The sequence below is a fragment of the Eretmochelys imbricata genome, chromosome 8, assembly GCF_965152235.1.
Source record: "Eretmochelys imbricata isolate rEreImb1 chromosome 8, rEreImb1.hap1, whole genome shotgun sequence".
NCBI classification, from domain to species: domain Eukaryota; kingdom Metazoa; phylum Chordata; order Testudines; family Cheloniidae; genus Eretmochelys; species Eretmochelys imbricata.
In genome coordinates this window covers 57,056,214-57,076,194 of record NC_135579.1, presented here as the reverse complement: position 1 = coordinate 57,076,194, position 19,981 = coordinate 57,056,214, and the positions used below count along the sequence as shown (strand labels likewise).

The 19,981-nt window shown below is 39.7% G+C and overlaps 1 protein-coding gene across 1 annotated transcript; it reads left to right on the top strand.

Annotated features, from left to right (window-relative positions):
- The first annotated feature begins 5,647 nt into the window (after positions 1–5,647).
- On the top strand, positions 5,648–15,999 carry PTGS2 (prostaglandin-endoperoxide synthase 2). Its single transcript, XM_077824062.1, has 10 exons — positions 5,648–5,786; positions 7,313–7,429; positions 7,583–7,726; positions 8,265–8,408; positions 8,962–9,143; positions 9,972–10,055; positions 10,348–10,594; positions 12,313–12,599; positions 13,392–13,539; positions 13,721–15,999. Exons 1-10 carry the CDS (start codon positions 5,735–5,737, stop codon positions 14,128–14,130), a joined length of 1,815 nt encoding a protein of 604 aa, XP_077680188.1. The 5' UTR covers positions 5,648–5,734; the 3' UTR covers positions 14,131–15,999.
- Positions 16,000–19,981: the final 3,982 nt, after the last annotated feature.

Below are 19,981 nucleotides of genomic sequence, written 5' to 3'. Positions count from 1 at the left end.
ATAATTGTGAGTGGCTTGGCTTGTGATTTTTAATGTTGTTTGCCAGTGGTTACTATTTGGTTTTTTTTTTCACTGAATTATATATACCAAACCATACTATAAGTCATCACATGTAGTAATACCCTTGCCACTTTTCAGCAGTATATATTTTAGCCACGCAGGACACATTACCCTGACTTATCTCTATACAACTGTCATTGAAGAAACTGTTTGCACGTATCTCAGGACTGAATCAGCTTTTTCACTGATTTTTTTCAAAGCATCAAGAAATAAGAAGATCATGTTAGAAGAATTGCTTGCCAAAAATCAATTTTTAATGGCTGTAATTTGGTATTTGGGTAGCACAAAAAGTATCTGAAAGCATTTTTTATTTCTTAAGGTTGCTGTAGCTCACGAAAGCTCATGCTCAGATAAATTGGTTAGTCTCTAAGGTGCCACAAGTTCTCCTTTTCTTTTTGCGAATACAGACTAACACGGCTGTTACTCTGAAACCTGTCTTAGTGCAGCCAGATTCCTTCCTTTTTTACATAGTTGGGTGAGCGGGGGTTGATTGTGTTTTTTAAATAGGGCTTGAACTTGTAAAGTTTTATCCTTGGACAGATGTTTTGTACCATGGACCGTAAACTTGTGAAATGCAAGGATTATCATTAAAATGCAGACAAAATCTAAAATAAAATAGCAAATTCTCTGCCCCTACAATCACTTATCCTTATATGGTCACACTGTACGAAACAAACATCAAGCAGAAGAGGGCAGTAACACTCAATAAATCCTTCCCCGTGTTAGCTGCAAGATTCAGTTTCTACTGCTTCAGACTATACTTAGTACAACACACTATACACACCATGTACAGAATACATACCATTTGGCCAAAAAAGAAAAAAATCACTCTTCAGATGTATTTTTATGACTCCCAGGGACAAGCCACCTAGGAGCCCCAGTCATGGACCAGAACTCCACTGTGCTAGGTGCTGTGCAAACACAGAAGAAAAAAGATAGATCCTGCCCCACGGAGATGTCAAAACTCTCTGGGAAGGATAAGTTAGTAGTATCCAGAGGAGAGCAATTCCCTGATAGGGAAATCAATCCAAACCTCCCACCAATTTAGTGGCACAATTGTAACAAGAATTTCGGAGAACCCTCTTCAAGAGCTCTCCAGGACCAAGGTGCAGCAATTGTTATACACAGTCTTTCCAACAGCAGCGGTCCACTTCTAACACCAATGTCACCTCTTCCCATTTGATTGCAGATGTCTGGGGCTTTCTTGGTCGGTTTCCCAGTGGAGGAGTCTGGGTATATTTTAAGTGTGATATATTTTATTCACACAGCTACACCAGTCCTGGAATTGCATCAATCAAACAGGACTCAGGCAAGTCCCTCTTGGAGAAATTTCAGCCTACATGCCAATGGTGGGTTGCAGGAAGCTATACTAACCCAAGAACTGTCTCCAACTATCTGCCGGAGCTTCTCTCAAAGGACTACCACATAAACTAACAATAAGACAGTATTTCTTCAAAGACTAAAAACTTGCTCGCATGCAAAGAAAAAAACTTGTAAGACAACACGTACAATGCCACCTGTCATGACAACACTATACTTTATGTTGTCATTTCTACGTCTATGCATGGTAGAGGGAAGAGGAGGCCCAGAGGGAAATCAAATCCTGCTCCCATGTAAGTTAGAGCAATTGAGCAGCTGCTTAACTTACACCACTAATGTAGGTCCCAAAGCGACCTTACACCAATGGAGGATATGCATAAGGGACTTCTGCTCTGCCTCACCCCAATAAGTCCCCCTCCTACCTTCTAAGTCAGAGGTGTTTAGGTTGGCTGGCAAAGAAGTCTCCACCAGTTTTGCACTAGCAGAGTCCCGCTACACAAGGGGAATTTTCCTTTGGCTACCTCTGACAGTAGCAAACTGGATTGAATTCTATCCATTGTTTCTTGCATTCACACTTTATATATTTACAATCATTAAATTTAACAAAATGAATGAAAAATTGGCTATATCCCTAGCATACCCCAGAACCACAGGTGATATGTGATTCTACTGAAGAATATGTAACTAAGAGACAAGTCTCCAACGACAACAAAACTATTTCTTTTTCCACAATATTCCTACATTGCCAGCTCTGAATCTCCTGACTTAGTTAGAAACCCTGCAGTATTTCCTACTTTTACTTTTTTTCTATGATTATTTTAAAAAATAATTCAAATTTAGTGGTTTTTCAAATCTATAAAATCGTGGTCATACTTTTGAGAAAACAGATGCATAAAAGTCTATCCAGGAGGCCCCCAAATCAGCATTGGTATGCAGACCACTAAAAAGGCTTTCCATTTGTATACCTTCCACCTGAGGATCTCAATGAATTTCACAAACACTAATTAATTTAGCTCACAAACCCCCAGTTAAGTAGGGACAGAACCTCATTATACGGTTGAAGGCATTGAAGAAAAGAATGTTTCGTGACTTGCCGAAGGTCACACGGGAAATCTGTGGTTCATGAGAAAACCAAATTCAGCACGTCAGGCTTTTCGATTCATATTGAAAACTAAGGTAACCATCTGTGCTAGGATTCAAAGCACAAACTCAGCAGTTCTCAAAGTGGGTCACCAGCGCTGGCTTAGACTTGCTGGGGCTTGGGTAGGCTCAGGCTTCAGTCCCCCCTCCTGGGGTCATGTAGTAATTTTTTTTTGTCAAAAGAGGCTCGGAGTGCAATGACATTTGAGAACCTCTGCACTAACTGATTGAGTTTAAGCAAAAAATATCTCCAGTGACAGGTTAGAATTGTCCACTACACATATTCCTACATGGTGAAAAACAAACAAAAAAAATCCTGTGGCAGCAAGTCTCAGAGTCTAGGACAATTGATTCAGTCTCTTGTAGACATGCTACAGGGCTAAATAGCAGATGTTCAAGCTCAGTTCCAAGACTCTCCCCTCTCACTGGGTTTCAGAGACCAGCTCCAGCCTGAGCTGCAAAGTTTACACTGCTATTTTTAGCCCCCGCACAGCATGAGGCCAAGTCAGCTGACCCTGGTTCTGAGACTCACAGCCATGGGTTTTTTGGTTTTGGATATTTTGTTTTTTTCCTGTGTAGACATACTAGGGTGACCTGATATTAGGGGCTTTGTCTTACATATGCAACTATACCCCCAAGCCCCTCAAAAAGTGTCCCAGTTTTTCACACTTGCTATCTGCTCAGCCTAAAACAAACCCTAAGGGGTTTCTTGCACTTTCTTCTGAAGCATCCAGCACTGTCCACTAATGGACTAAATGAACCATTCGTCTGAGCATATTGCCATTCCTATGCATCCTTTCTAAGATAGTTAACATATATAAAATAAAGGTAAACCATCACTAAGGACCTATATGTATTTCATAAGAGAAGGAACCAAGTAGAAATGTAGTTAAATTCACTGTGTATCAATGTTTGCTGGTAGGGAATTAAACCACTGGTAGCAAGGAAAAGGTTATATTATTATTTCTGACTGAAACCTGTGATTGAACTGCTATCCTAACAGATATCGGAGGGAGAGCCCTGTTAGTCTGTATCCTAAAAACAATGAGGAGTCCGGTAGCACCTTAAAGACTAAAAGATTTATTTGGGCATACACTTTCGAGGGTAAAAAACCCACTTCTTCAGATGCTTGGATCAAAGTGGGTTTTTTACCCATGAAAGCTTATGCCCAAATAAATCTGTTAGTCTTTAAAGTGCTACCAGACTCCTCATTGTTTTTATCCTAACAGACAATGCCTATGCAGAAGTAAAATGAGATGTTGTCTGAATTTTCATCTATTTTTTTCATTTAAAAAATCATAAAGACCCACTTAAAACATTTAAATGAAATCCATCTCCTAATATTTAAACAAATTGTTTTAAACAATGAATATAATAGCGATACACTATCATAATTTGATTAAAATCTTAATAAAGAACACTTTATAAGGACAATCAAGACTAACTTGGCTAACAGATTTTTGGGGGGTGTGGGAGGAGGATCTGATCATTGTCATCATCCCTGTTCCCAATACTATCCTCGTTGTGTTGTGTTGTTGTTGTTGTTTTGTTTGTTTTGTTTTAAGGTAATAAATCTTTCCTGGAAGGAATTGCCTCTGTCTGTCTGTCTTGACCACCACAACAGAACCCAGTCCTGACTGGAGCTTTTAGGTACTACATGAATTTAAATGTTTGACAGTAGTGATCATTTTGAAAAAGTCATTTGTGAAAGTATAGTTTGCAGTCAGAAAACCAGATTCAATTTATGCCAAGGTACCATTTGTCCATGTCATGGATATTTTTAAATAGACACGTTGGGCCAAACTTTGCTTGCCTTTTTCACAGGCTTAAGGACAGTAGGATTTGAACCAATGCCTACAACAAATACAGTGGAAGGTTGGCAATAGGGAAACTCTCAAACTTTCACTTGAAACCCAATTTTGAAGTGATTGAAGGACAGAGCTGTGATGTGTATAAGCTCAAATGATACCAACCCCAGTATCAGACTTGGCTGACTCTTCAATGGTTGGGGAAAATAAAAGGAATACTACACCTAAAAAATATACCTGGTGTGTCTTTTTTCAGTTGTAACCTGGGAGGACAGCTCTCCAGGTCAAGGTGGGAACCTAAAAAGGCAAACAATACAAATTTGTTTTCCATCTCTAATTTATAATTATATGGTAAAATGAGAAAGTACACAATTTTTCAGTAATACTTTCGTCTTTTTGTGTCTGATTCTGTAAGCAAGGAGTTTTAAAGTGAGGTGAAACTTGGGGGTAGGCAAGACAAATCAGACTCCTGAAAGGGGTACAGTAGTCTGGACAGGCTGAGAGCCACTGATGTAGAGCATATTGTGATCTATTTTGAGTTGAGCTCATAGTAGGGAGCAATTACAAATGTAAAAGTAGATATTATATGTTTGGCTTCTCTTAAGGTGCTGGGGACGGAGGTGATTCTTTTTCGGGGGGGGGGGAGAAAGGAAGAGATTGAGGCCAAATTTCAACCCGGGACGCTCCTTTTGTTTGTGAAGAAGTCTGCAAGAAAGCGGCAGCAACTGAAGCGCTGGGAGAGCCTGGTGATTACACGAGAGGGAACAAAGCAAGGGGCTATCGATTCTCTCGGGCCCTCTTTGGCTGCTGCATTTGTGATCGGAGCGAGGCACGAACGAAGCGCGGACTCTCCATTCTCTCGCAGCTCCTTCGGGCCAGCAGCCAGGGGCCCCGGCAGGGAGAGCGCGGCAGCTGCACGGCAGATCCCGGCGGAAGAGTCTGGGAGATGGAGCTCCCAAGGTACAACGCAGCTCGAGCCTGGCCTTCCAGATTTTCGCTAAATCTAGAGATCAGCTGGGAACCGTGTGAGAGAGACCGACCTCAGCCCATGTGTTGGGGGGGGGGGGGCATGGGAAACTGAGTCTCGTGGGTTGGGGATTCCCCCGATCCCATAACCTGGGAAGGAAGCTGGGGGAGGGGGTGTCTTCCCCTCTTTACACACTGCAGGAATTTCCCTCTTCCATTCAGATGATGTATGGGGAAGGGGAAGGGGAGGGGGGGCTGTTTCCGGATGCAGGACGCACTTGTACGTCACTCTCTCATTGGTCCATAAGTAGGATGCAGTTAATCGTGGACGCAATCTACAACGTGCCGGGAAAGCGGAAAGAAAGCAGAAGTAGCTGCCTCTACAGAACCTGACGGGGCAACACAGCATCAAGTTTCCTTTCGTGAAGAACCACTGGGATATGATTCTGCCCTGCACTTTAATCATCGGTCTCCTGGCTTTCAGCCAAGCAGGTTAGTACTCAAACCTTCTTTGTCTCAGCGCCGCGGAAACTCTCCAGGACATTTTTCACTTGTCTGAGCTGCCTTCGCTGGCATTTGCTTGCAGTGCTTTGCGATCTCCTTTTTGCAGAGTTGAAGAGTTTGCAGAGTTGTGGGGGGGGGGGAATAGCTCAGTGGTTTGAGCATGGGCCTGCTAAACCCTGGGTTGCGAGTCCAATCCTTGAGGGGGCCATTTAGGGATCTGCGGCAAAAATTGGGGATTGGTCCTGCTTTGAGCAGGGGGTTGAACTAGATGACCTCCTGAGGTCCCTTCCCACCTTGATATTCTATGAAGCTGCCATGGTGCCTTTTGTTTAATTTGTGTTCTCTTTGTTCCGAGACTTGGATGGATGCAGTTTTGCACAGGCTTGAGGGTGCTACAGAGAGAGCGAGATTCAGAATTAATTTTCTAATGAGTGCCGCTGGCTTTTGAATAGCACTGATGACACCCCACGCTTTTAAGAAATGGAGTCTCAGGTTTAAGAATGTGCTATAGTGACATAGCTGACATGGTGACATGGGAGCTAGTGCAGAACCTCATGAATTGTAATCCAGGAGCTGCCAAGATGGTCAGGGATGCCATCCTATACTCTGGGTTGTCCCTAGCCTCCTCTGGCTGCTAGAAACTGGGAATGGATGACAGGGGATGGATCACTCAGTGATTACCTGTTCTGTTCATTCCCTCCAAAGCACCTGGCATTGGCCACTGTCAGAAGACAGGATACCACAGGCTAGACGGATCATTCTTACATTGTTGTTATTATTAAAAATATCATGTTGACTTCACATCCCAACCTCTCCGATTTACTAGTAAAAGAGAAGTACTGTATTATTTTCTAATATTCCCAAAGTGTAAAAGTTGCTTCTGATATTCTTAGTAGAGATGGGCACCAGCTGCAAATTTTCAGCCAGCATCCAAATTTCTCCAGTGTTCTGGGGAGTTGAGAGATGGGGAAGCGACATACAAAACACTGTATCTGGTTTAGGGCTAGGAAACAGGTAAATCTAGGATTTGGAGCTAAAGAAATTATAAATAGCTCTCACAATGTCTAGTTATGCCCTCTAAACCCAACTTTCATTGAATTCTGAGAACAGAATTAGGCCTAGAGAAATTATGACTTTTCATTTCCCCCCATTCTTTCTTGCCACCTTCAAAACTTGTAGTTATACTACAAGTTTTAAATGGGATATTGAGAAATGATCTGAACATTCTGAGAGGGGTCATCAATTCTCTAGCAATGCTGCCTACATATAATACCAACTGAAAATGAATCACCCATAAATAACTGTCAATATTTTTTCTTCTTATATTAATAGCTTTTAAGTATATCAGTGCAGGGTTTAGTCTGAATTGGTCCTACCTACAGTTTGATTATTTTCTGCCATAATCCTCAGGAAATTGCTTACATAGCTCTTAAAACTTTGCTTAGTGAGATGAAAACATTGATTCATGCATTCCGAATACTATTTTATTAACATTACTCTAATTTTCATTGCAGCTAATCCTTGCTGCTCAAACCCATGCCAGAACAGAGGAGTATGTATGACGACAGGTTTTGATGGATATGAATGTGATTGTACAAGGACAGGATTTTATGGGGAAAACTGTACTACACGTAAGTATCTGAAAGTTATGTTTTTATAAATAACAATAATGAATCTCGAAAGCTGCAAAATATTCCAGTATTTTATTTCCAGATTTGCATATTATTTAGTCCTCATAAGTACAATAATACAATATTCTTAATCTTTCCCCTCAATGCTCACAGCGGAATTCTTGACCTGGCTGAAACTGACATTGAAACCTACTCCGAACACTGTCCACTACATCCTCACTCACTTCAAAGGTGTCTGGAATATAATAAACAGCATTCCCTTCTTCCGTGATTCCATCATGAGATATGTATTGACATGTAAGTATCCTCTCCTTGTGCTATTAACCTTCAGTTGTAGACATTGGCCACAGGAGTTTAAGGAAATACTGTGTTGCTTAGTGATTTTATATACATACATACTTTAGAAATATGGGACAGGTAATGTATCTTGGGACAGGAAATGTAGAAAGCAGAAGCCAGGTATACATTTCACCTCATAATCAGGACGCAACCACAAGGAGTGGGAGAACGGATGAAAGGGATTTTTTTCATGGGGGTCCACCATTGCTCAAAATTATTCTGTTATTTTTGTAAGACAAAAATTATGACACATTTATAAAGCATGTATTTTGTTCATCTCTATAATTGAATGCAGTGATTCAAACATTATATTATACACTGCAGTTTTCCATTAAATAAGGTTTTAATACTAGAAAGTACCACACTGTAAATTTGCTCTTAAATAAGGACTATACCCAAAAGTAAGGCGGAAAGGATTTGACCTTGTAGCTTAATTAAATTCAATTTACTGTTTTAAGGCCAACTTTAAAAATACTTTTTTTTTTTATTATTTTAGCAAGGTCACATTTGATTGACAGTCCACCAACATACAACAGCCAGTATGGTTACAAAAACTGGGAAGCCTATTCCAACCTTTCCTTCTATACTAGAACCCTCCCACCAGTGGCACTGGACTGCCCAACACCCATGGGTGTTAAAGGTAAGGAATAGAAGAGATTTCCAATGTTTGATTGTGGAGTGTGGGAAAGTCAAATTATTTTGCCCTCTTGGAAAACATTTAACAGACTATTTTTTATAGAGCTACAGTCTTTGAAATCTGCAACAGTATATTGTAAAATGGTTGTGTATTGGATATACTGTACAAAGAGCTAAAAACTAAGTAATGATTTACACAGACTCCAACTGTAGTTATTGAGATAAATGTTAGAAATAAAATAAAGAAATTGAAAAGATTGAGTTGCAGATTCAACATAGCAGAAATGAAGATTTTTAGCAACCAAGTTGTGTTTTAAATCAAGTGCATAAGGTTTGTAAAAGTTATAGCTAAGTTGTCAGCAGGTATAAATCAAGTAGCTCCACTGATTTCTATGGAGTTATGCCAGTTTACACCAGCTGAGGATCTAGCTCATAGGTTTCACATGTGATAGATACTTGTTCTAAGGAGAAAATGACATAGCTGGATTGAATAATAAAATAAGTCTTATTTCCTCCAAATTTAAGGAAAAATAAACTGATTTGATTTTAAATTACAGGTAAGAAGGAGCTCCCAGATTCCGCAGTAGTTGTGGAGAAATTTCTGCTGAGGAAAAAATTTATTCCTGATCCTCAAGGCACAAATATGATGTTCACGTTCTTTGCTCAACATTTCACCCACCAGTTCTTTAAGACAGATCACCACAGAGGGCCAGCCTTCACCAAAGCTCTTGGCCATGGGGTAAGATCATAAAGTTATGACTCTCACTGAAAAGTATAGCAAAGTTTATCAGCCTTTGTGGCAAGAACAACATCCTTCAGAGTGCTAGGAGCGTACATAAACATTGTGACGTACATAACTACACGGAATTCTTTGCATTACTGAGAGCCTTACACTGCAGTTTGCAAGGCAGGCAAAACTCCTATTCAACAAGATGGAGGTATTTCCAGTCCAGACTATAGAAGCCTAAATAATTCTATCAAAAATACCAAACGATTTAGTTTTCCTTATCTGCACAGTCTTAATTTTCGAAATGTGGTGTTATTGTTTCCACACAAACCCATCCAAATCTACTGAGACCCCAAAAGTTTTTCTATTGGACTGTTTCCATCATGCATAAAAAGGCTTATACTGTACTGTAAAATAATGGTCATGTGCTACACTTTTAAAAGAGACTTTGCTATTGAAAAGCAACTATTTCACATGAGTATCAATTGTTTCTTTGAAACCAATTCCAGGTTAAAAGTCCACAAGAATCTTACAATATTATATTGTAGAGTTTCCAGGCTGTCCATTCTTTTAGACATGTTTGAAGCAGTCTTTTTTAACTGAGTGCGAATTTTAAAACTCACAGTTGTGCATAGTTTGATCCAGTTCTAACAAAAAAACTGACTTTATTTTTAAATCTTTATGTAAGGTATTCATAGGGTGCCAATCATCATAGTATACTTAATATGAAAACATTTAAGCCCCAATCCAACTTCCATTGACTTAAACAGGAGTTGGATCCATTCTAAAATAACCAGAAATGTAGTTTGACTTCATGTTTCAAATACTTTTATTTTATAGGTTGACTTGAACCATGTCTATGGAGAGACTTTGGATAGACAACTTAAGTTGAGGCTACTTAAGGATGGAAAGCTGAAGTATCAGGTGTGTTTCACTTTAAAATTCCTACTGTATAATAAGAGAACAATGGAATTTTATAATTAACATTTGTTAATAGTATGAAGTGTTGTTAAAACACAGAGGGCCAAATTCAGCCATGGTGTTAGCAGGTCCCATCTACTTCAGTAGGAGCTGCACACTTAAATACAAGGGCAGAATTTGGTCCACAGTCTGTATTTTTAGAATGGGAAAAATAAAATACTGGAGAACATCTATTTATCATCAGTGATTCTAAGTCTCTCTCCTTTTTTTTTTTTTTTTTTTTTTTTAACTGCAGATGATTGATGGAGAAATGTACCCTCCCACTGTGAAGGACACTGAGGCAGAAATGATCTACCCACCTCATATTCCTGAGCACCTGCAATTTTCTGTAGGCCAGGAGGTGTTTGGTTTGGTCCCAGGTTTAATGATGTATGCCACAATATGGCTCAGGGAGCACAATCGAGTCTGTGACGTTCTTAAGCAGGTGCATCCAGAATGGGATGATGAGCAGCTGTTCCAAACTACCAGGCTCATATTGATAGGTGAGTAAACTTGAAAATCAGACTTTCCATATTAAACTATTTTACAAAGACATAGACCCCAGCTTCAGGGGACTGCATTCTCAAAAGTGATTTTGCATGCCTCCTTATTCTGGGGGGCCAGCTTAAAATACCTTAAAGGTATTTTCAGACAATAGGGAGATCAGAACTTTCTGAAAATAGGTTCCTTTAAGATGTCTCGAGCTAGGCACCCAAAAACAGAGAGACACAAAATCACTAGTCCACTTTTGAAAATGGAGGCCTTGTTTGTTTGTTTTTAAAAACAGCTATTAATTATACAGAACTTAAAAAGTTATTAACATGTTACAATGATCTGGGAGATTTTTCCTCCCCTAGGCAGCTTCAACAGGTTTAATAATAGAACAAATTTTACTTAGTTTGTTAAATGAAACCACAAGGAATTTTTTTTAAAGTTTTCATGACCTATGTTCAGTATTTGATGGTTCATGAGAAAACAGTCCATTGTAACCAGTATCTTGAATATCAAACTGTGGAGAAAATTCCTAAATCAGGTGGCATTCTGTTTCTTTAACTAAGGGAACTAGAACTGTGAGGTGCATAGTGAGGAAGCAGGGAGGTGAGTTTAAGGCCATATCTACACTAGCACTTATATCAGCAAAACTTTTGTCACTCAGGGATGTGAAAAAAACACACCCCTGAGAGACATAAGTTTTACCAGCATTAGCACTTGTGTGCACCGCGCTATGTCTCCCACTGACATAGCTACCGCCACCCATTGAGCTGGTTTTATTATGTAGACAGGAGAGCTCTCACCCATTGGCACAACACGGCTACACAAGCACTCTTACAGTGGCACAGCTGTGACTCTATCAGCTTGTAAGTGTAGACATGGCCTAATTCTCAAACGTCAGGTATGTGTGTGGCCGAATGACCTTCCCCTGCTGCTAAAGTGTCTTATCTTCAGTGCAATTGCTGCTCTCTGTTACAGGTTAAGAGGAAGGCTTTGATTCAGTTTAGAATTTAGGAAGTTACTGAAAAGCTAATACAAAATGATGTTGTTATATATTAGTCTCTATCCAGTGACATTTATTTTCATGTTAATGTTTATGCACACTCCATTTGGGCAAGACAACTAAGTAGTTGTCCCCAAATGAAGAATGCAACAGTATACTAAAATGAGATAGTTGTATTTGACAGTAACAGCAACTCAGACTTTCTTTTGAGATATCTATAACTTTTTCTGGATAAAATTAGCAATGTTTTCCCTACAGAAAAATCCTATAGAATGTAATAGCAAATTATGTCGTTGCTATAGAATTATTAAAGGAAATTATAGAAAGGACACTCTTCACTACTAATTTCTAAATGTTTATTACATTTTAGAACTGCTATCATTTTCATCCCTATTCACTTCTATAAAACTTTCCCATAAGAAAAGGAGTACTTGTGGCACCTTAGACTAACCAATTTATTTGAGCATAAACACAAGTCCTCCTTTTCTTTTTGTGAATACAGACTAACACAGCTGCTGCTCTGAAACATTTTCCATAAGAGTTCACAAAGCATTAAGAAATCTCTGACATCTTCTGAAACTCCCCCCAAAATATATTTATTTTAGAACAATCCTTGGCCATTTTACCTCACCATTTACATCCTTTCTTACACAGCTGGCTGAACATTCAGAATTGTTCAAGCAAACAAAACTGATACACATTTTCCCTGTTTCATTGAATTAACAGGAGAGACTATCAAGATTGTTGTTGAAGACTACGTGCAGCACTTGAGTGGCTACTATTTCAAGCTGAAGTTTGATCCCGAGCTGCTGTTTAACCAGCGATTTCAATATCAGAATAGAATTGCAGCTGAATTCAACACTTTGTACCACTGGCACCCACTTCTGCCTGACAGTTTTCAGATCCATGACCAGGAGTACACTTTCCAGCAATTTCTCTACAACAACTCTATCATGATGGAACATGGCCTTTCCCACATGGTGAAATCCTTCTCCAAGCAAATTGCCGGCAGGGTAAACATTCTCACAACATTTTTTAGCTTTTGGACAGAGTCTAGAAATTTTTTGTGCCAATTAACATAACCCAGAGACTTGGCAAAAAAGTTTACTTGGAATTTCTTCTGTGAAAAAGAAAGATACCTGCTTGTTCAAATAGCAAAATCTAATTCTTCCCAGTACAGGAGTTACCAAAGCAAATGCACTTTAAATGTTATTGTCCATGAGCCCAGATTCTGCACTCTACCAAAGCAAATGCACTTTAAATGTTATTGTCCATGAGCCCAGATTCTGCACTCTTAATACTGACAGAACTCTCACTGATTTCAATGAGAGTTTTATTTTTAAGAAGGCTTCAGGGTCAGGTCAAAAATGGCCTTTTAATTTAAAAAAGGAAAAGGAAAAACTCTTCCAAAGCTTGATATAATCTTGCAAAAAATATCATCTACTTGAAAATATCATCCATTTTATAGTGATTTTCAGTTGTAAAGTTAAAATCCTAGCAATTCTGGGCCTAAACAAATATATCTACTGTAGTAGGTTGCACTCTCAGAGAAGTGCAGTACAATAGCTGTATTTTCTCAGTTGGGCTGTGCCATGGTTGTGGTACCCGCAGTGTTAATGGGAACTGTAGGGCTAAAAGCCATTCAAGGGACACTTCCTTACTCAGAAGAACCCACATTCATGTCAATGGAAATGTTGCCTGAGGAAGGCAAGCAGGATTCCACCCAAAGTTTATACACACTATAAAAGCTGTGAGGAGTTTGCCTAGAGTTCTTATTATTCTTTGTATCCTTTTTTTCACAATAGGTTGCTGGGGGTAAGAACGTTCCTTTTGCAGTACAGAAAGTAGCTAAGGCTTCAATTGATCAGAGCAGACAGATGAGATACCAGTCCTTGAATGAGTACCGAAAACGCTTCCTACTGAAACCTTTTAAGTCATTTGAGGAACTTACAGGTAAGAGCTATTCTTTCTAATGGGGTCTTTTCTTACAAATGACTAATATGGTAGATGGGACACTGTTTGTTTCCAGGATTATATAAATTGGGGTTGTGGTGGGAAGTAGGATTAAAGACCAAAAGAAAAGTGCTAAAAGGTGGGATTTTCCATTTACTACTCTTATTTATTATTATTACAGGAGAAAAAGAAATGGCAGCTGAATTAGAAGAGCTTTATGGAGACATTGATGCTATGGAGCTGTATCCTGGCCTTCTAGTAGAAAGGCCTCGTCCTAGTGCCATCTTTGGTGAGACTATGGTGGAACTTGGAGCACCATTCTCTTTGAAAGGGCTGATGGGAAATGCTATCTGTTCTCCGGAGTACTGGAAACCAAGCACCTTTGGTGGAAAAGTGGGCTTTGAAATAATCAATACTGCCTCCCTACAAAAGCTCATCTGCAATAACGTGAAGGGCTGTCCCATCACCGCCTTCCACGTCCTAAACTCTGAAGCCACAGAAACGGCCACCATTAACGTCAGTTCCTCGAGCTCTGCAATGGAGGATATCAACCCCACGTTACTAATGAAAGAGAGATCCGCTGAATTGTAATACATCCATTTATTTATTTATTTAAATGATTGTATAAATTATTATATTTATATCTTTATATTTAAAAAATGAAATCCAGGCTATGTCTTATTCAGGACAAGGGTTCCAGTGATCAAGGCAGACCACTGTTTTTTAAAGTTTGCAGCACTGGATCCATTATTACATCTTCTGTAACAGAAAGAAGTATTCCAAAGTGGATGGAAAATGGTCCAATTTTTTTCTGGTGTTTTGCTATAAAATTTGACAGTAAATGTTTTGTCACTTAATAGGCAACATAACGCTACAGGAATAAGTTATTTTGCCAACATATATTTTCATTTGAAAATGAGCTATCAAAAAAACAAGAAAATTGGATTAATGAAAACTGCAATAATTACTAATTATAGTACCATAAATAGTAAATGAATGTAAAACAAATTATGCAACTTTAAATGTTTGTATAAAGTCAGCAAATGAAAAAGTTAAGTTTCTCACAAACACTACCTCACTATCATGCACATATTTTATATTAACATTTAACTAAGAGCCTTAACTTTTATTTTCTGACTTTGGATGTTGAAACCAATGTTACATTAATACTCTTTTTAAAATTAAAATTTACTTTATAAAAGTATATAACCTGTGTTTAAATTCCAATTAGGTTTTGGAGTTTGCACGACGTAGGTGTGAGTAGGGTGGAGGGAAAGATTTGCTGCTGTTTAGCTAGAAGTAGTTATGTGCCAGGCTGGGATAACAGGGCATTTATATTTTGATAGCTGTGTTGTAAATGGCAAGAAATCAGAGCAAGAAATTACACAAAATGATTTTATAATAGCACCTTAGATTTTTACCTGCAAGGATCATTTAATTATTTTTAGGCGGCGGGGGTGGGTGTAGAATGGCATTTTCTATTAAAACTGCTGGGGGGATTTAGGTAGAAAGAATGCAATTACTTAGGCTGGAATTGGTCAGAAAACTATTTTGGGAGAAAGAATGGCCAGGGAGCTTTACTGACCACTTGTGGACAAGGCTTCAGTTTTAATCACATCTGAAAGATACAGTCTTTCCAGCACTGTATATACTGCATCCTTAATATAGGATAGGAAAGCGTCAGCATGAATATGGCCTTGTTACAATTTGATTGACTTTCCCTAAATTTCTAGTTACTTGTTTTTACACTTTGATTATTTTAATTGGGCTGCTCATTTTAAGATATATTAATTTGTAATTTTCAATATTGGTAACTAAAAAAGGAACACACAGTCTATTGTACACCGAAGTGTATGAGGTTGGAAGGTTTTTTACAGATAAGTTTGGGGATATTTTTATTTATTTGTTTTTTTTTTTATGCAATGCACAAAGTGGAGAAAGCACAATGTACATTAAAAGATGTTGAGGTTTCTTATATTTAGAACTGTAAATGTTCATAAATGGAAGACTATTCCGGAGGTCACCTGAGATGTGAAATGGATCAGAACATGTAATTTACATTCGTTCACCTCCTCCTCCAGAATACACTTACCCAAAAACTGTCAACATTAATCCACTCTCGGGGAAAAAAATATTTGTTTTAAAATCTGCACCATCTTGTTGCCCACTCTATCTGAACTGAGTTAGTTTTCAGAATTAGGGCCCAATCCTTCTGTATGAAATTCACAATGAGATTTCCAGATACATACAGTTTGAATGTAGACCAAAAGCTACATGGGAAAGAAAGCAGGTCTTCCTCTATTTTGTACAATGCAAGCACAATGTCAGCACTCAAATAAGTTATTAATTAATAATATGTAATCCCATCTGATAGGGTTCAGATGATTACCATATATGGCGAAGACAACTTGAAATTATTTATTTGTAATGTTTTATAATAAATATGCTTGAATGATTTTTTCCACGTTTATTTTTTTACAAAAAGGACATGTTTAAAATACCACTGTTAAAATAAAAACATTGCAGACGTTATCTGTGAGTACTGGTTTTTGATACTTGATTGCAACAGAACATTTTACTTGATTCACAAGAACACCATATAATTTTATTTTCTCCCCTTCCACCCAAGAGTTCATCTTAGAAAAGGCATTAAGTTCACTAACAATGCAAGATTAGGATAAATCAAGATCTAGAATTTGTATCTTTGCATTAGTACTTGCCAAAAGCTGTGTTGAAAATTAGAAAAATTTGTGTCAGAAAAGTGTTCCTGATTTTTTTTTTTTATTTTTTTTTTTTTTGAGGGGGTGGGGGACAAAAATGTAAATGAAAACTTCCCAGCCAATACATACCCAAGTTAGTATGTACTGAATTGGGGAGAGGAGGGAAAGGCAGCAAAACACACTGGACTCCAGCTTTCTTTAAGAGAAGATTGCGGGGGCATAGTAGAAAGAAAGTAAAGGATCTGGGCCTGAACAAAAGGAAAAGCAGAGTCAGGATGGGGGGCAATTTTATCAAATATAATTAACCATCAATATAATGAACAAAGAATAGTTCTTTAAAAGAGATCATCATAGCTGATCTCCCAACCATAGGCTGACCCTTGGAACAAGCAATAATCAGGAGACCATACGATCGACCATATCAGGCAACAAGACACCAGAGGTGGTATTCCATCTTGGCTGGTTCATCCTCTCTGGAGCTAGCTGCTGAAATGCGGCCACCAGAAAGTGAGACACAAACTCTGCAATAGTGTATTTACTTCCATTGTGTTTGAAAACTCACATTTTGCTGAACGCAATTCAGAACACAAACCCACATGATTCCCATAACTCTGAGATCACATCCACTGCACAATACAGACAATTTCAATAGTCCATAGTACTAACTTCCTGTTCACATCTCATTCTGCAACCAAACATGGAGAAGAACTCCAGAATGTGAAATCCCTGAAGAAGACACTTGATGTTCATTTTGTCCACCAAAGGGAAAGATTCCAGCTATGCCTCACCCTCATCCAGATTCCTGGGAGTTCATCCCATGGAAATTGAATAACAGTGTGCCACGGACATCAAAGCCCATTTCCCTTGCTCTCTCCTACTCCAAGGACACGCTAAAGGCTTCACAAATAAGAGCTGCCCATGGGCATTCCTGTGTCAACCTAGCAGGTTCCATCAACTGTGAAACAATCCTTTTTGTGTGGGTGGAAGAGGGGGGTATCAAGGAGTAGGTGAAAAGTGGACTTCATATTACACTTGGCCAACTAATCTTGTTGAAGCAGCAAGGTCAGCCATTAATATCAGACCACAACATCTCTGAAGTAGATTGGCCCCACCACCTGTCACAGCCATTCCCTGAATGGAAGGCTCTGCTATCACTGCTTTCCTGTGCAATACCATAGGACCCTGCTGCCAGGATAGCTATCAGAACCATGTGAACTGTATCCTTAACAGATCCATAGGGGCAGCAAATACACCATGTGATTGTAGCTCATTCTGCTATAAAGTACTGCAAGGGGCTCCCCTCAGGGAGACATGGAGATTCAGCACACTCTCAGCCTCATAGTGCTGGGCTTGCCATGCACAGAGCCTGGCACTGCCTTTTCTGGGTATCTCTAAAGGAGAATGGCATGGACTTCTACTGCTCTTCCTTTTGGGCTGCGTGCAAGGGGACAGCGGGGGAAGGGTAGAGATTGCCTACTGCCTATGTTCATATTGCCACAGAAGAGGCAGCTAGAACAGTCATCCAGCTTCTAGAATGTGGCAGGAGAGGAGGGAGGAGCACCTAGACTCAACCTTACTGCCATTGCCTTTGATGCCAAACAGAGCGAGAGGAAGAGGAAAGCAACCAAGAGCACCGCACTGCTCACGGGGTACAGAAGAGAGACCTATGCTTTTGCTGAAAGGCTTATGACCCCAGTCAGGTGACTTCTTGTGGGTGGAGGAGGGGTGATAGCAGGATAAGGTCGTGTGGGGGAGGTGATCCTGGCTGCTTCCCACTGCTTCACAGGACAGTCACAGAGAAGAGGGTCCCTATTGTCCTAATTAGGGTAGGGCCATGCAGGGTGGATTCTCTGAATGAGGCATATCTACAGTAGCTCAATACCAGAAGGGATCCGCCTTGCCTTTGAGCACAGGCAAGTCTGGGATGACACAAAAGGCAAGAATGTTCCCCGGTCTGACCTTCACTGTGGAATATTTGGAGTCAGCAAGGTAACTGTTTCACCCTAGGTGCAGAGTGATGGGGCATAAACCCTGATTTTATGGCATAATACTTAAGTAGGTGCAGATCTTTGTAAGGGAGTATTCTGCGCTTGTGCCACTTCCTTTCTGACTGATAAATATTCTTAGCTCTTTCTATGTTTTTTCCCTTTTTCTTCTTCCTGAGGAGGTGAGAGCAGTAAGCGGCAGCCAGATATTTTAGGGATGTAGCTAGATGCTTGTCTTTTCCAAATTGTAAGGGCCAGATACCAGAAAAGGATATTGCTCACTATGTCTATTAGAGGGTGAACCCTCACGAGGCAGCGTTTCAGTAGTGTATGGTCAATATAAAGGAAGTTGCCCTTGGAAAGGGGCTTAACTCTCATCTCATAGGTCCAGAGATTTAGTTGGAACCATCCCAAGATTTTGATGCAGGAGCCTGCTGTTCAATTAGTTAAGTTACATCTTTTTGTTCTTCCTTGATATTACGTTTGTGTTATGCAAATGAAAATGGTTAGTGGATGCCAGCTACTTCCTGCGCTTAAAAAGATGGACTCTGCAAGATTGGATTGATATATAGGGTGACCTTACCTCCCGTTTTGGCCAGGACAGTCCACTTTTTAAGCCCTGTTGCAGCCATCCCGACTTCTTTGGCAAAAGTGGGCTTTTGACCTTGCCAATTCGATCAGTTGCAAAGAGCAAACAGGATAAATACCCACCTTTTTCAAAAAAAGAAAAAAAAAAGTGAGGTGTGGAGGAATATGCAGGCGGACAACCGGTGATGCCAGCCCTCCGCAAGGTGGGAGGCAGAGCTTGGGCGGGGAGCAGGCAGGGCTTGAGTAAGCAGCAACGCCAGCCCCAGCCTCATGCGGGGGGCAGGCAGAGCTCAGGTGAGTGGGGACACCAGCTCTGTGAAAGGAGGGGGCTTGGGTGAGCAGCTCAGGATAGCCCCACATGGGGAAGGGGGCATGGGTGAGCTGCATTGGACAGCCTCACGCAGGGAGCGGGGCTTGGGCGAGCCCCACATCATGTCCCGTTTTCCCTTTGGGAAATACGGTCACCCTATTGCTAAAGACAGTTAAAGACATGTCACAATCAAAAAGGACTCCAGGTTCCTCATCTGCAATTCAGGTATGAGAAATAAGCTGGATCTCAAGAAAAAGAAGGGAGGAGGTAATGTAAAAAAAAAATCAATAAAAGACAAAAAGATTTGAGATTTTCAAATCAATCTAGGGAATTTAGACACATAGGCTAGAAGATATGTCTAAATTTGCTTGATTGATGTGAAAATCTCAACCTTTGTTTATAGCCATGTTCATTCAACATGGGGAAGTTCTGGTGCATCCAACACATGCTATCTGCCCAGCATTGAGTAACAGAAGGAATATCAACAGGTAAACTAGGAAATTAAAAAGCTGAACACCATCAACACAGAAATTATAATAAAACCTGAAAGACCTTATCAATGTACAAAATAGCAAAGTAAAAAAACCAGGACTGAGTCATGATGAGCACCTGCTAATAAGTTATATGAACATATCAGATCAACTTAATCCAGCACAGAAAAGAGATTGACTAGACAGAAAACAAACCAATGAATCAAAAAGACTGGGGAAAGATGGTGAGAGTAGGAAGGCAACTGACTTTAAGACTTTTGCTTTGTGAGTTTTCTCAAACCTACAGCCAACATGGAGCTTCCTGGACACATTAATAGTTTTTAATATAGATTAACTGTTATAAAAATA

Excerpts from the sequence above, each read along its gene's own strand:
- PTGS2 (XM_077824062.1), top strand. The coding sequence starts at position 5,735 with ATGATTCTGCCCTGCACTTTAATCATCGGTCTCCTGGCTTTCAGCCAA. Across the intron at positions 5,787-7,312 it reads CCTGGCTTTCAGCCAAGCAG|CTAATCCTTGCTGCTCAAAC; the intron begins GTTAGTACTCAA and ends TTTTCATTGCAG. Across the intron at positions 9,144-9,971 it reads CCAAAGCTCTTGGCCATGGG|GTTGACTTGAACCATGTCTA; the intron begins GTAAGATCATAA and ends TTTATTTTATAG.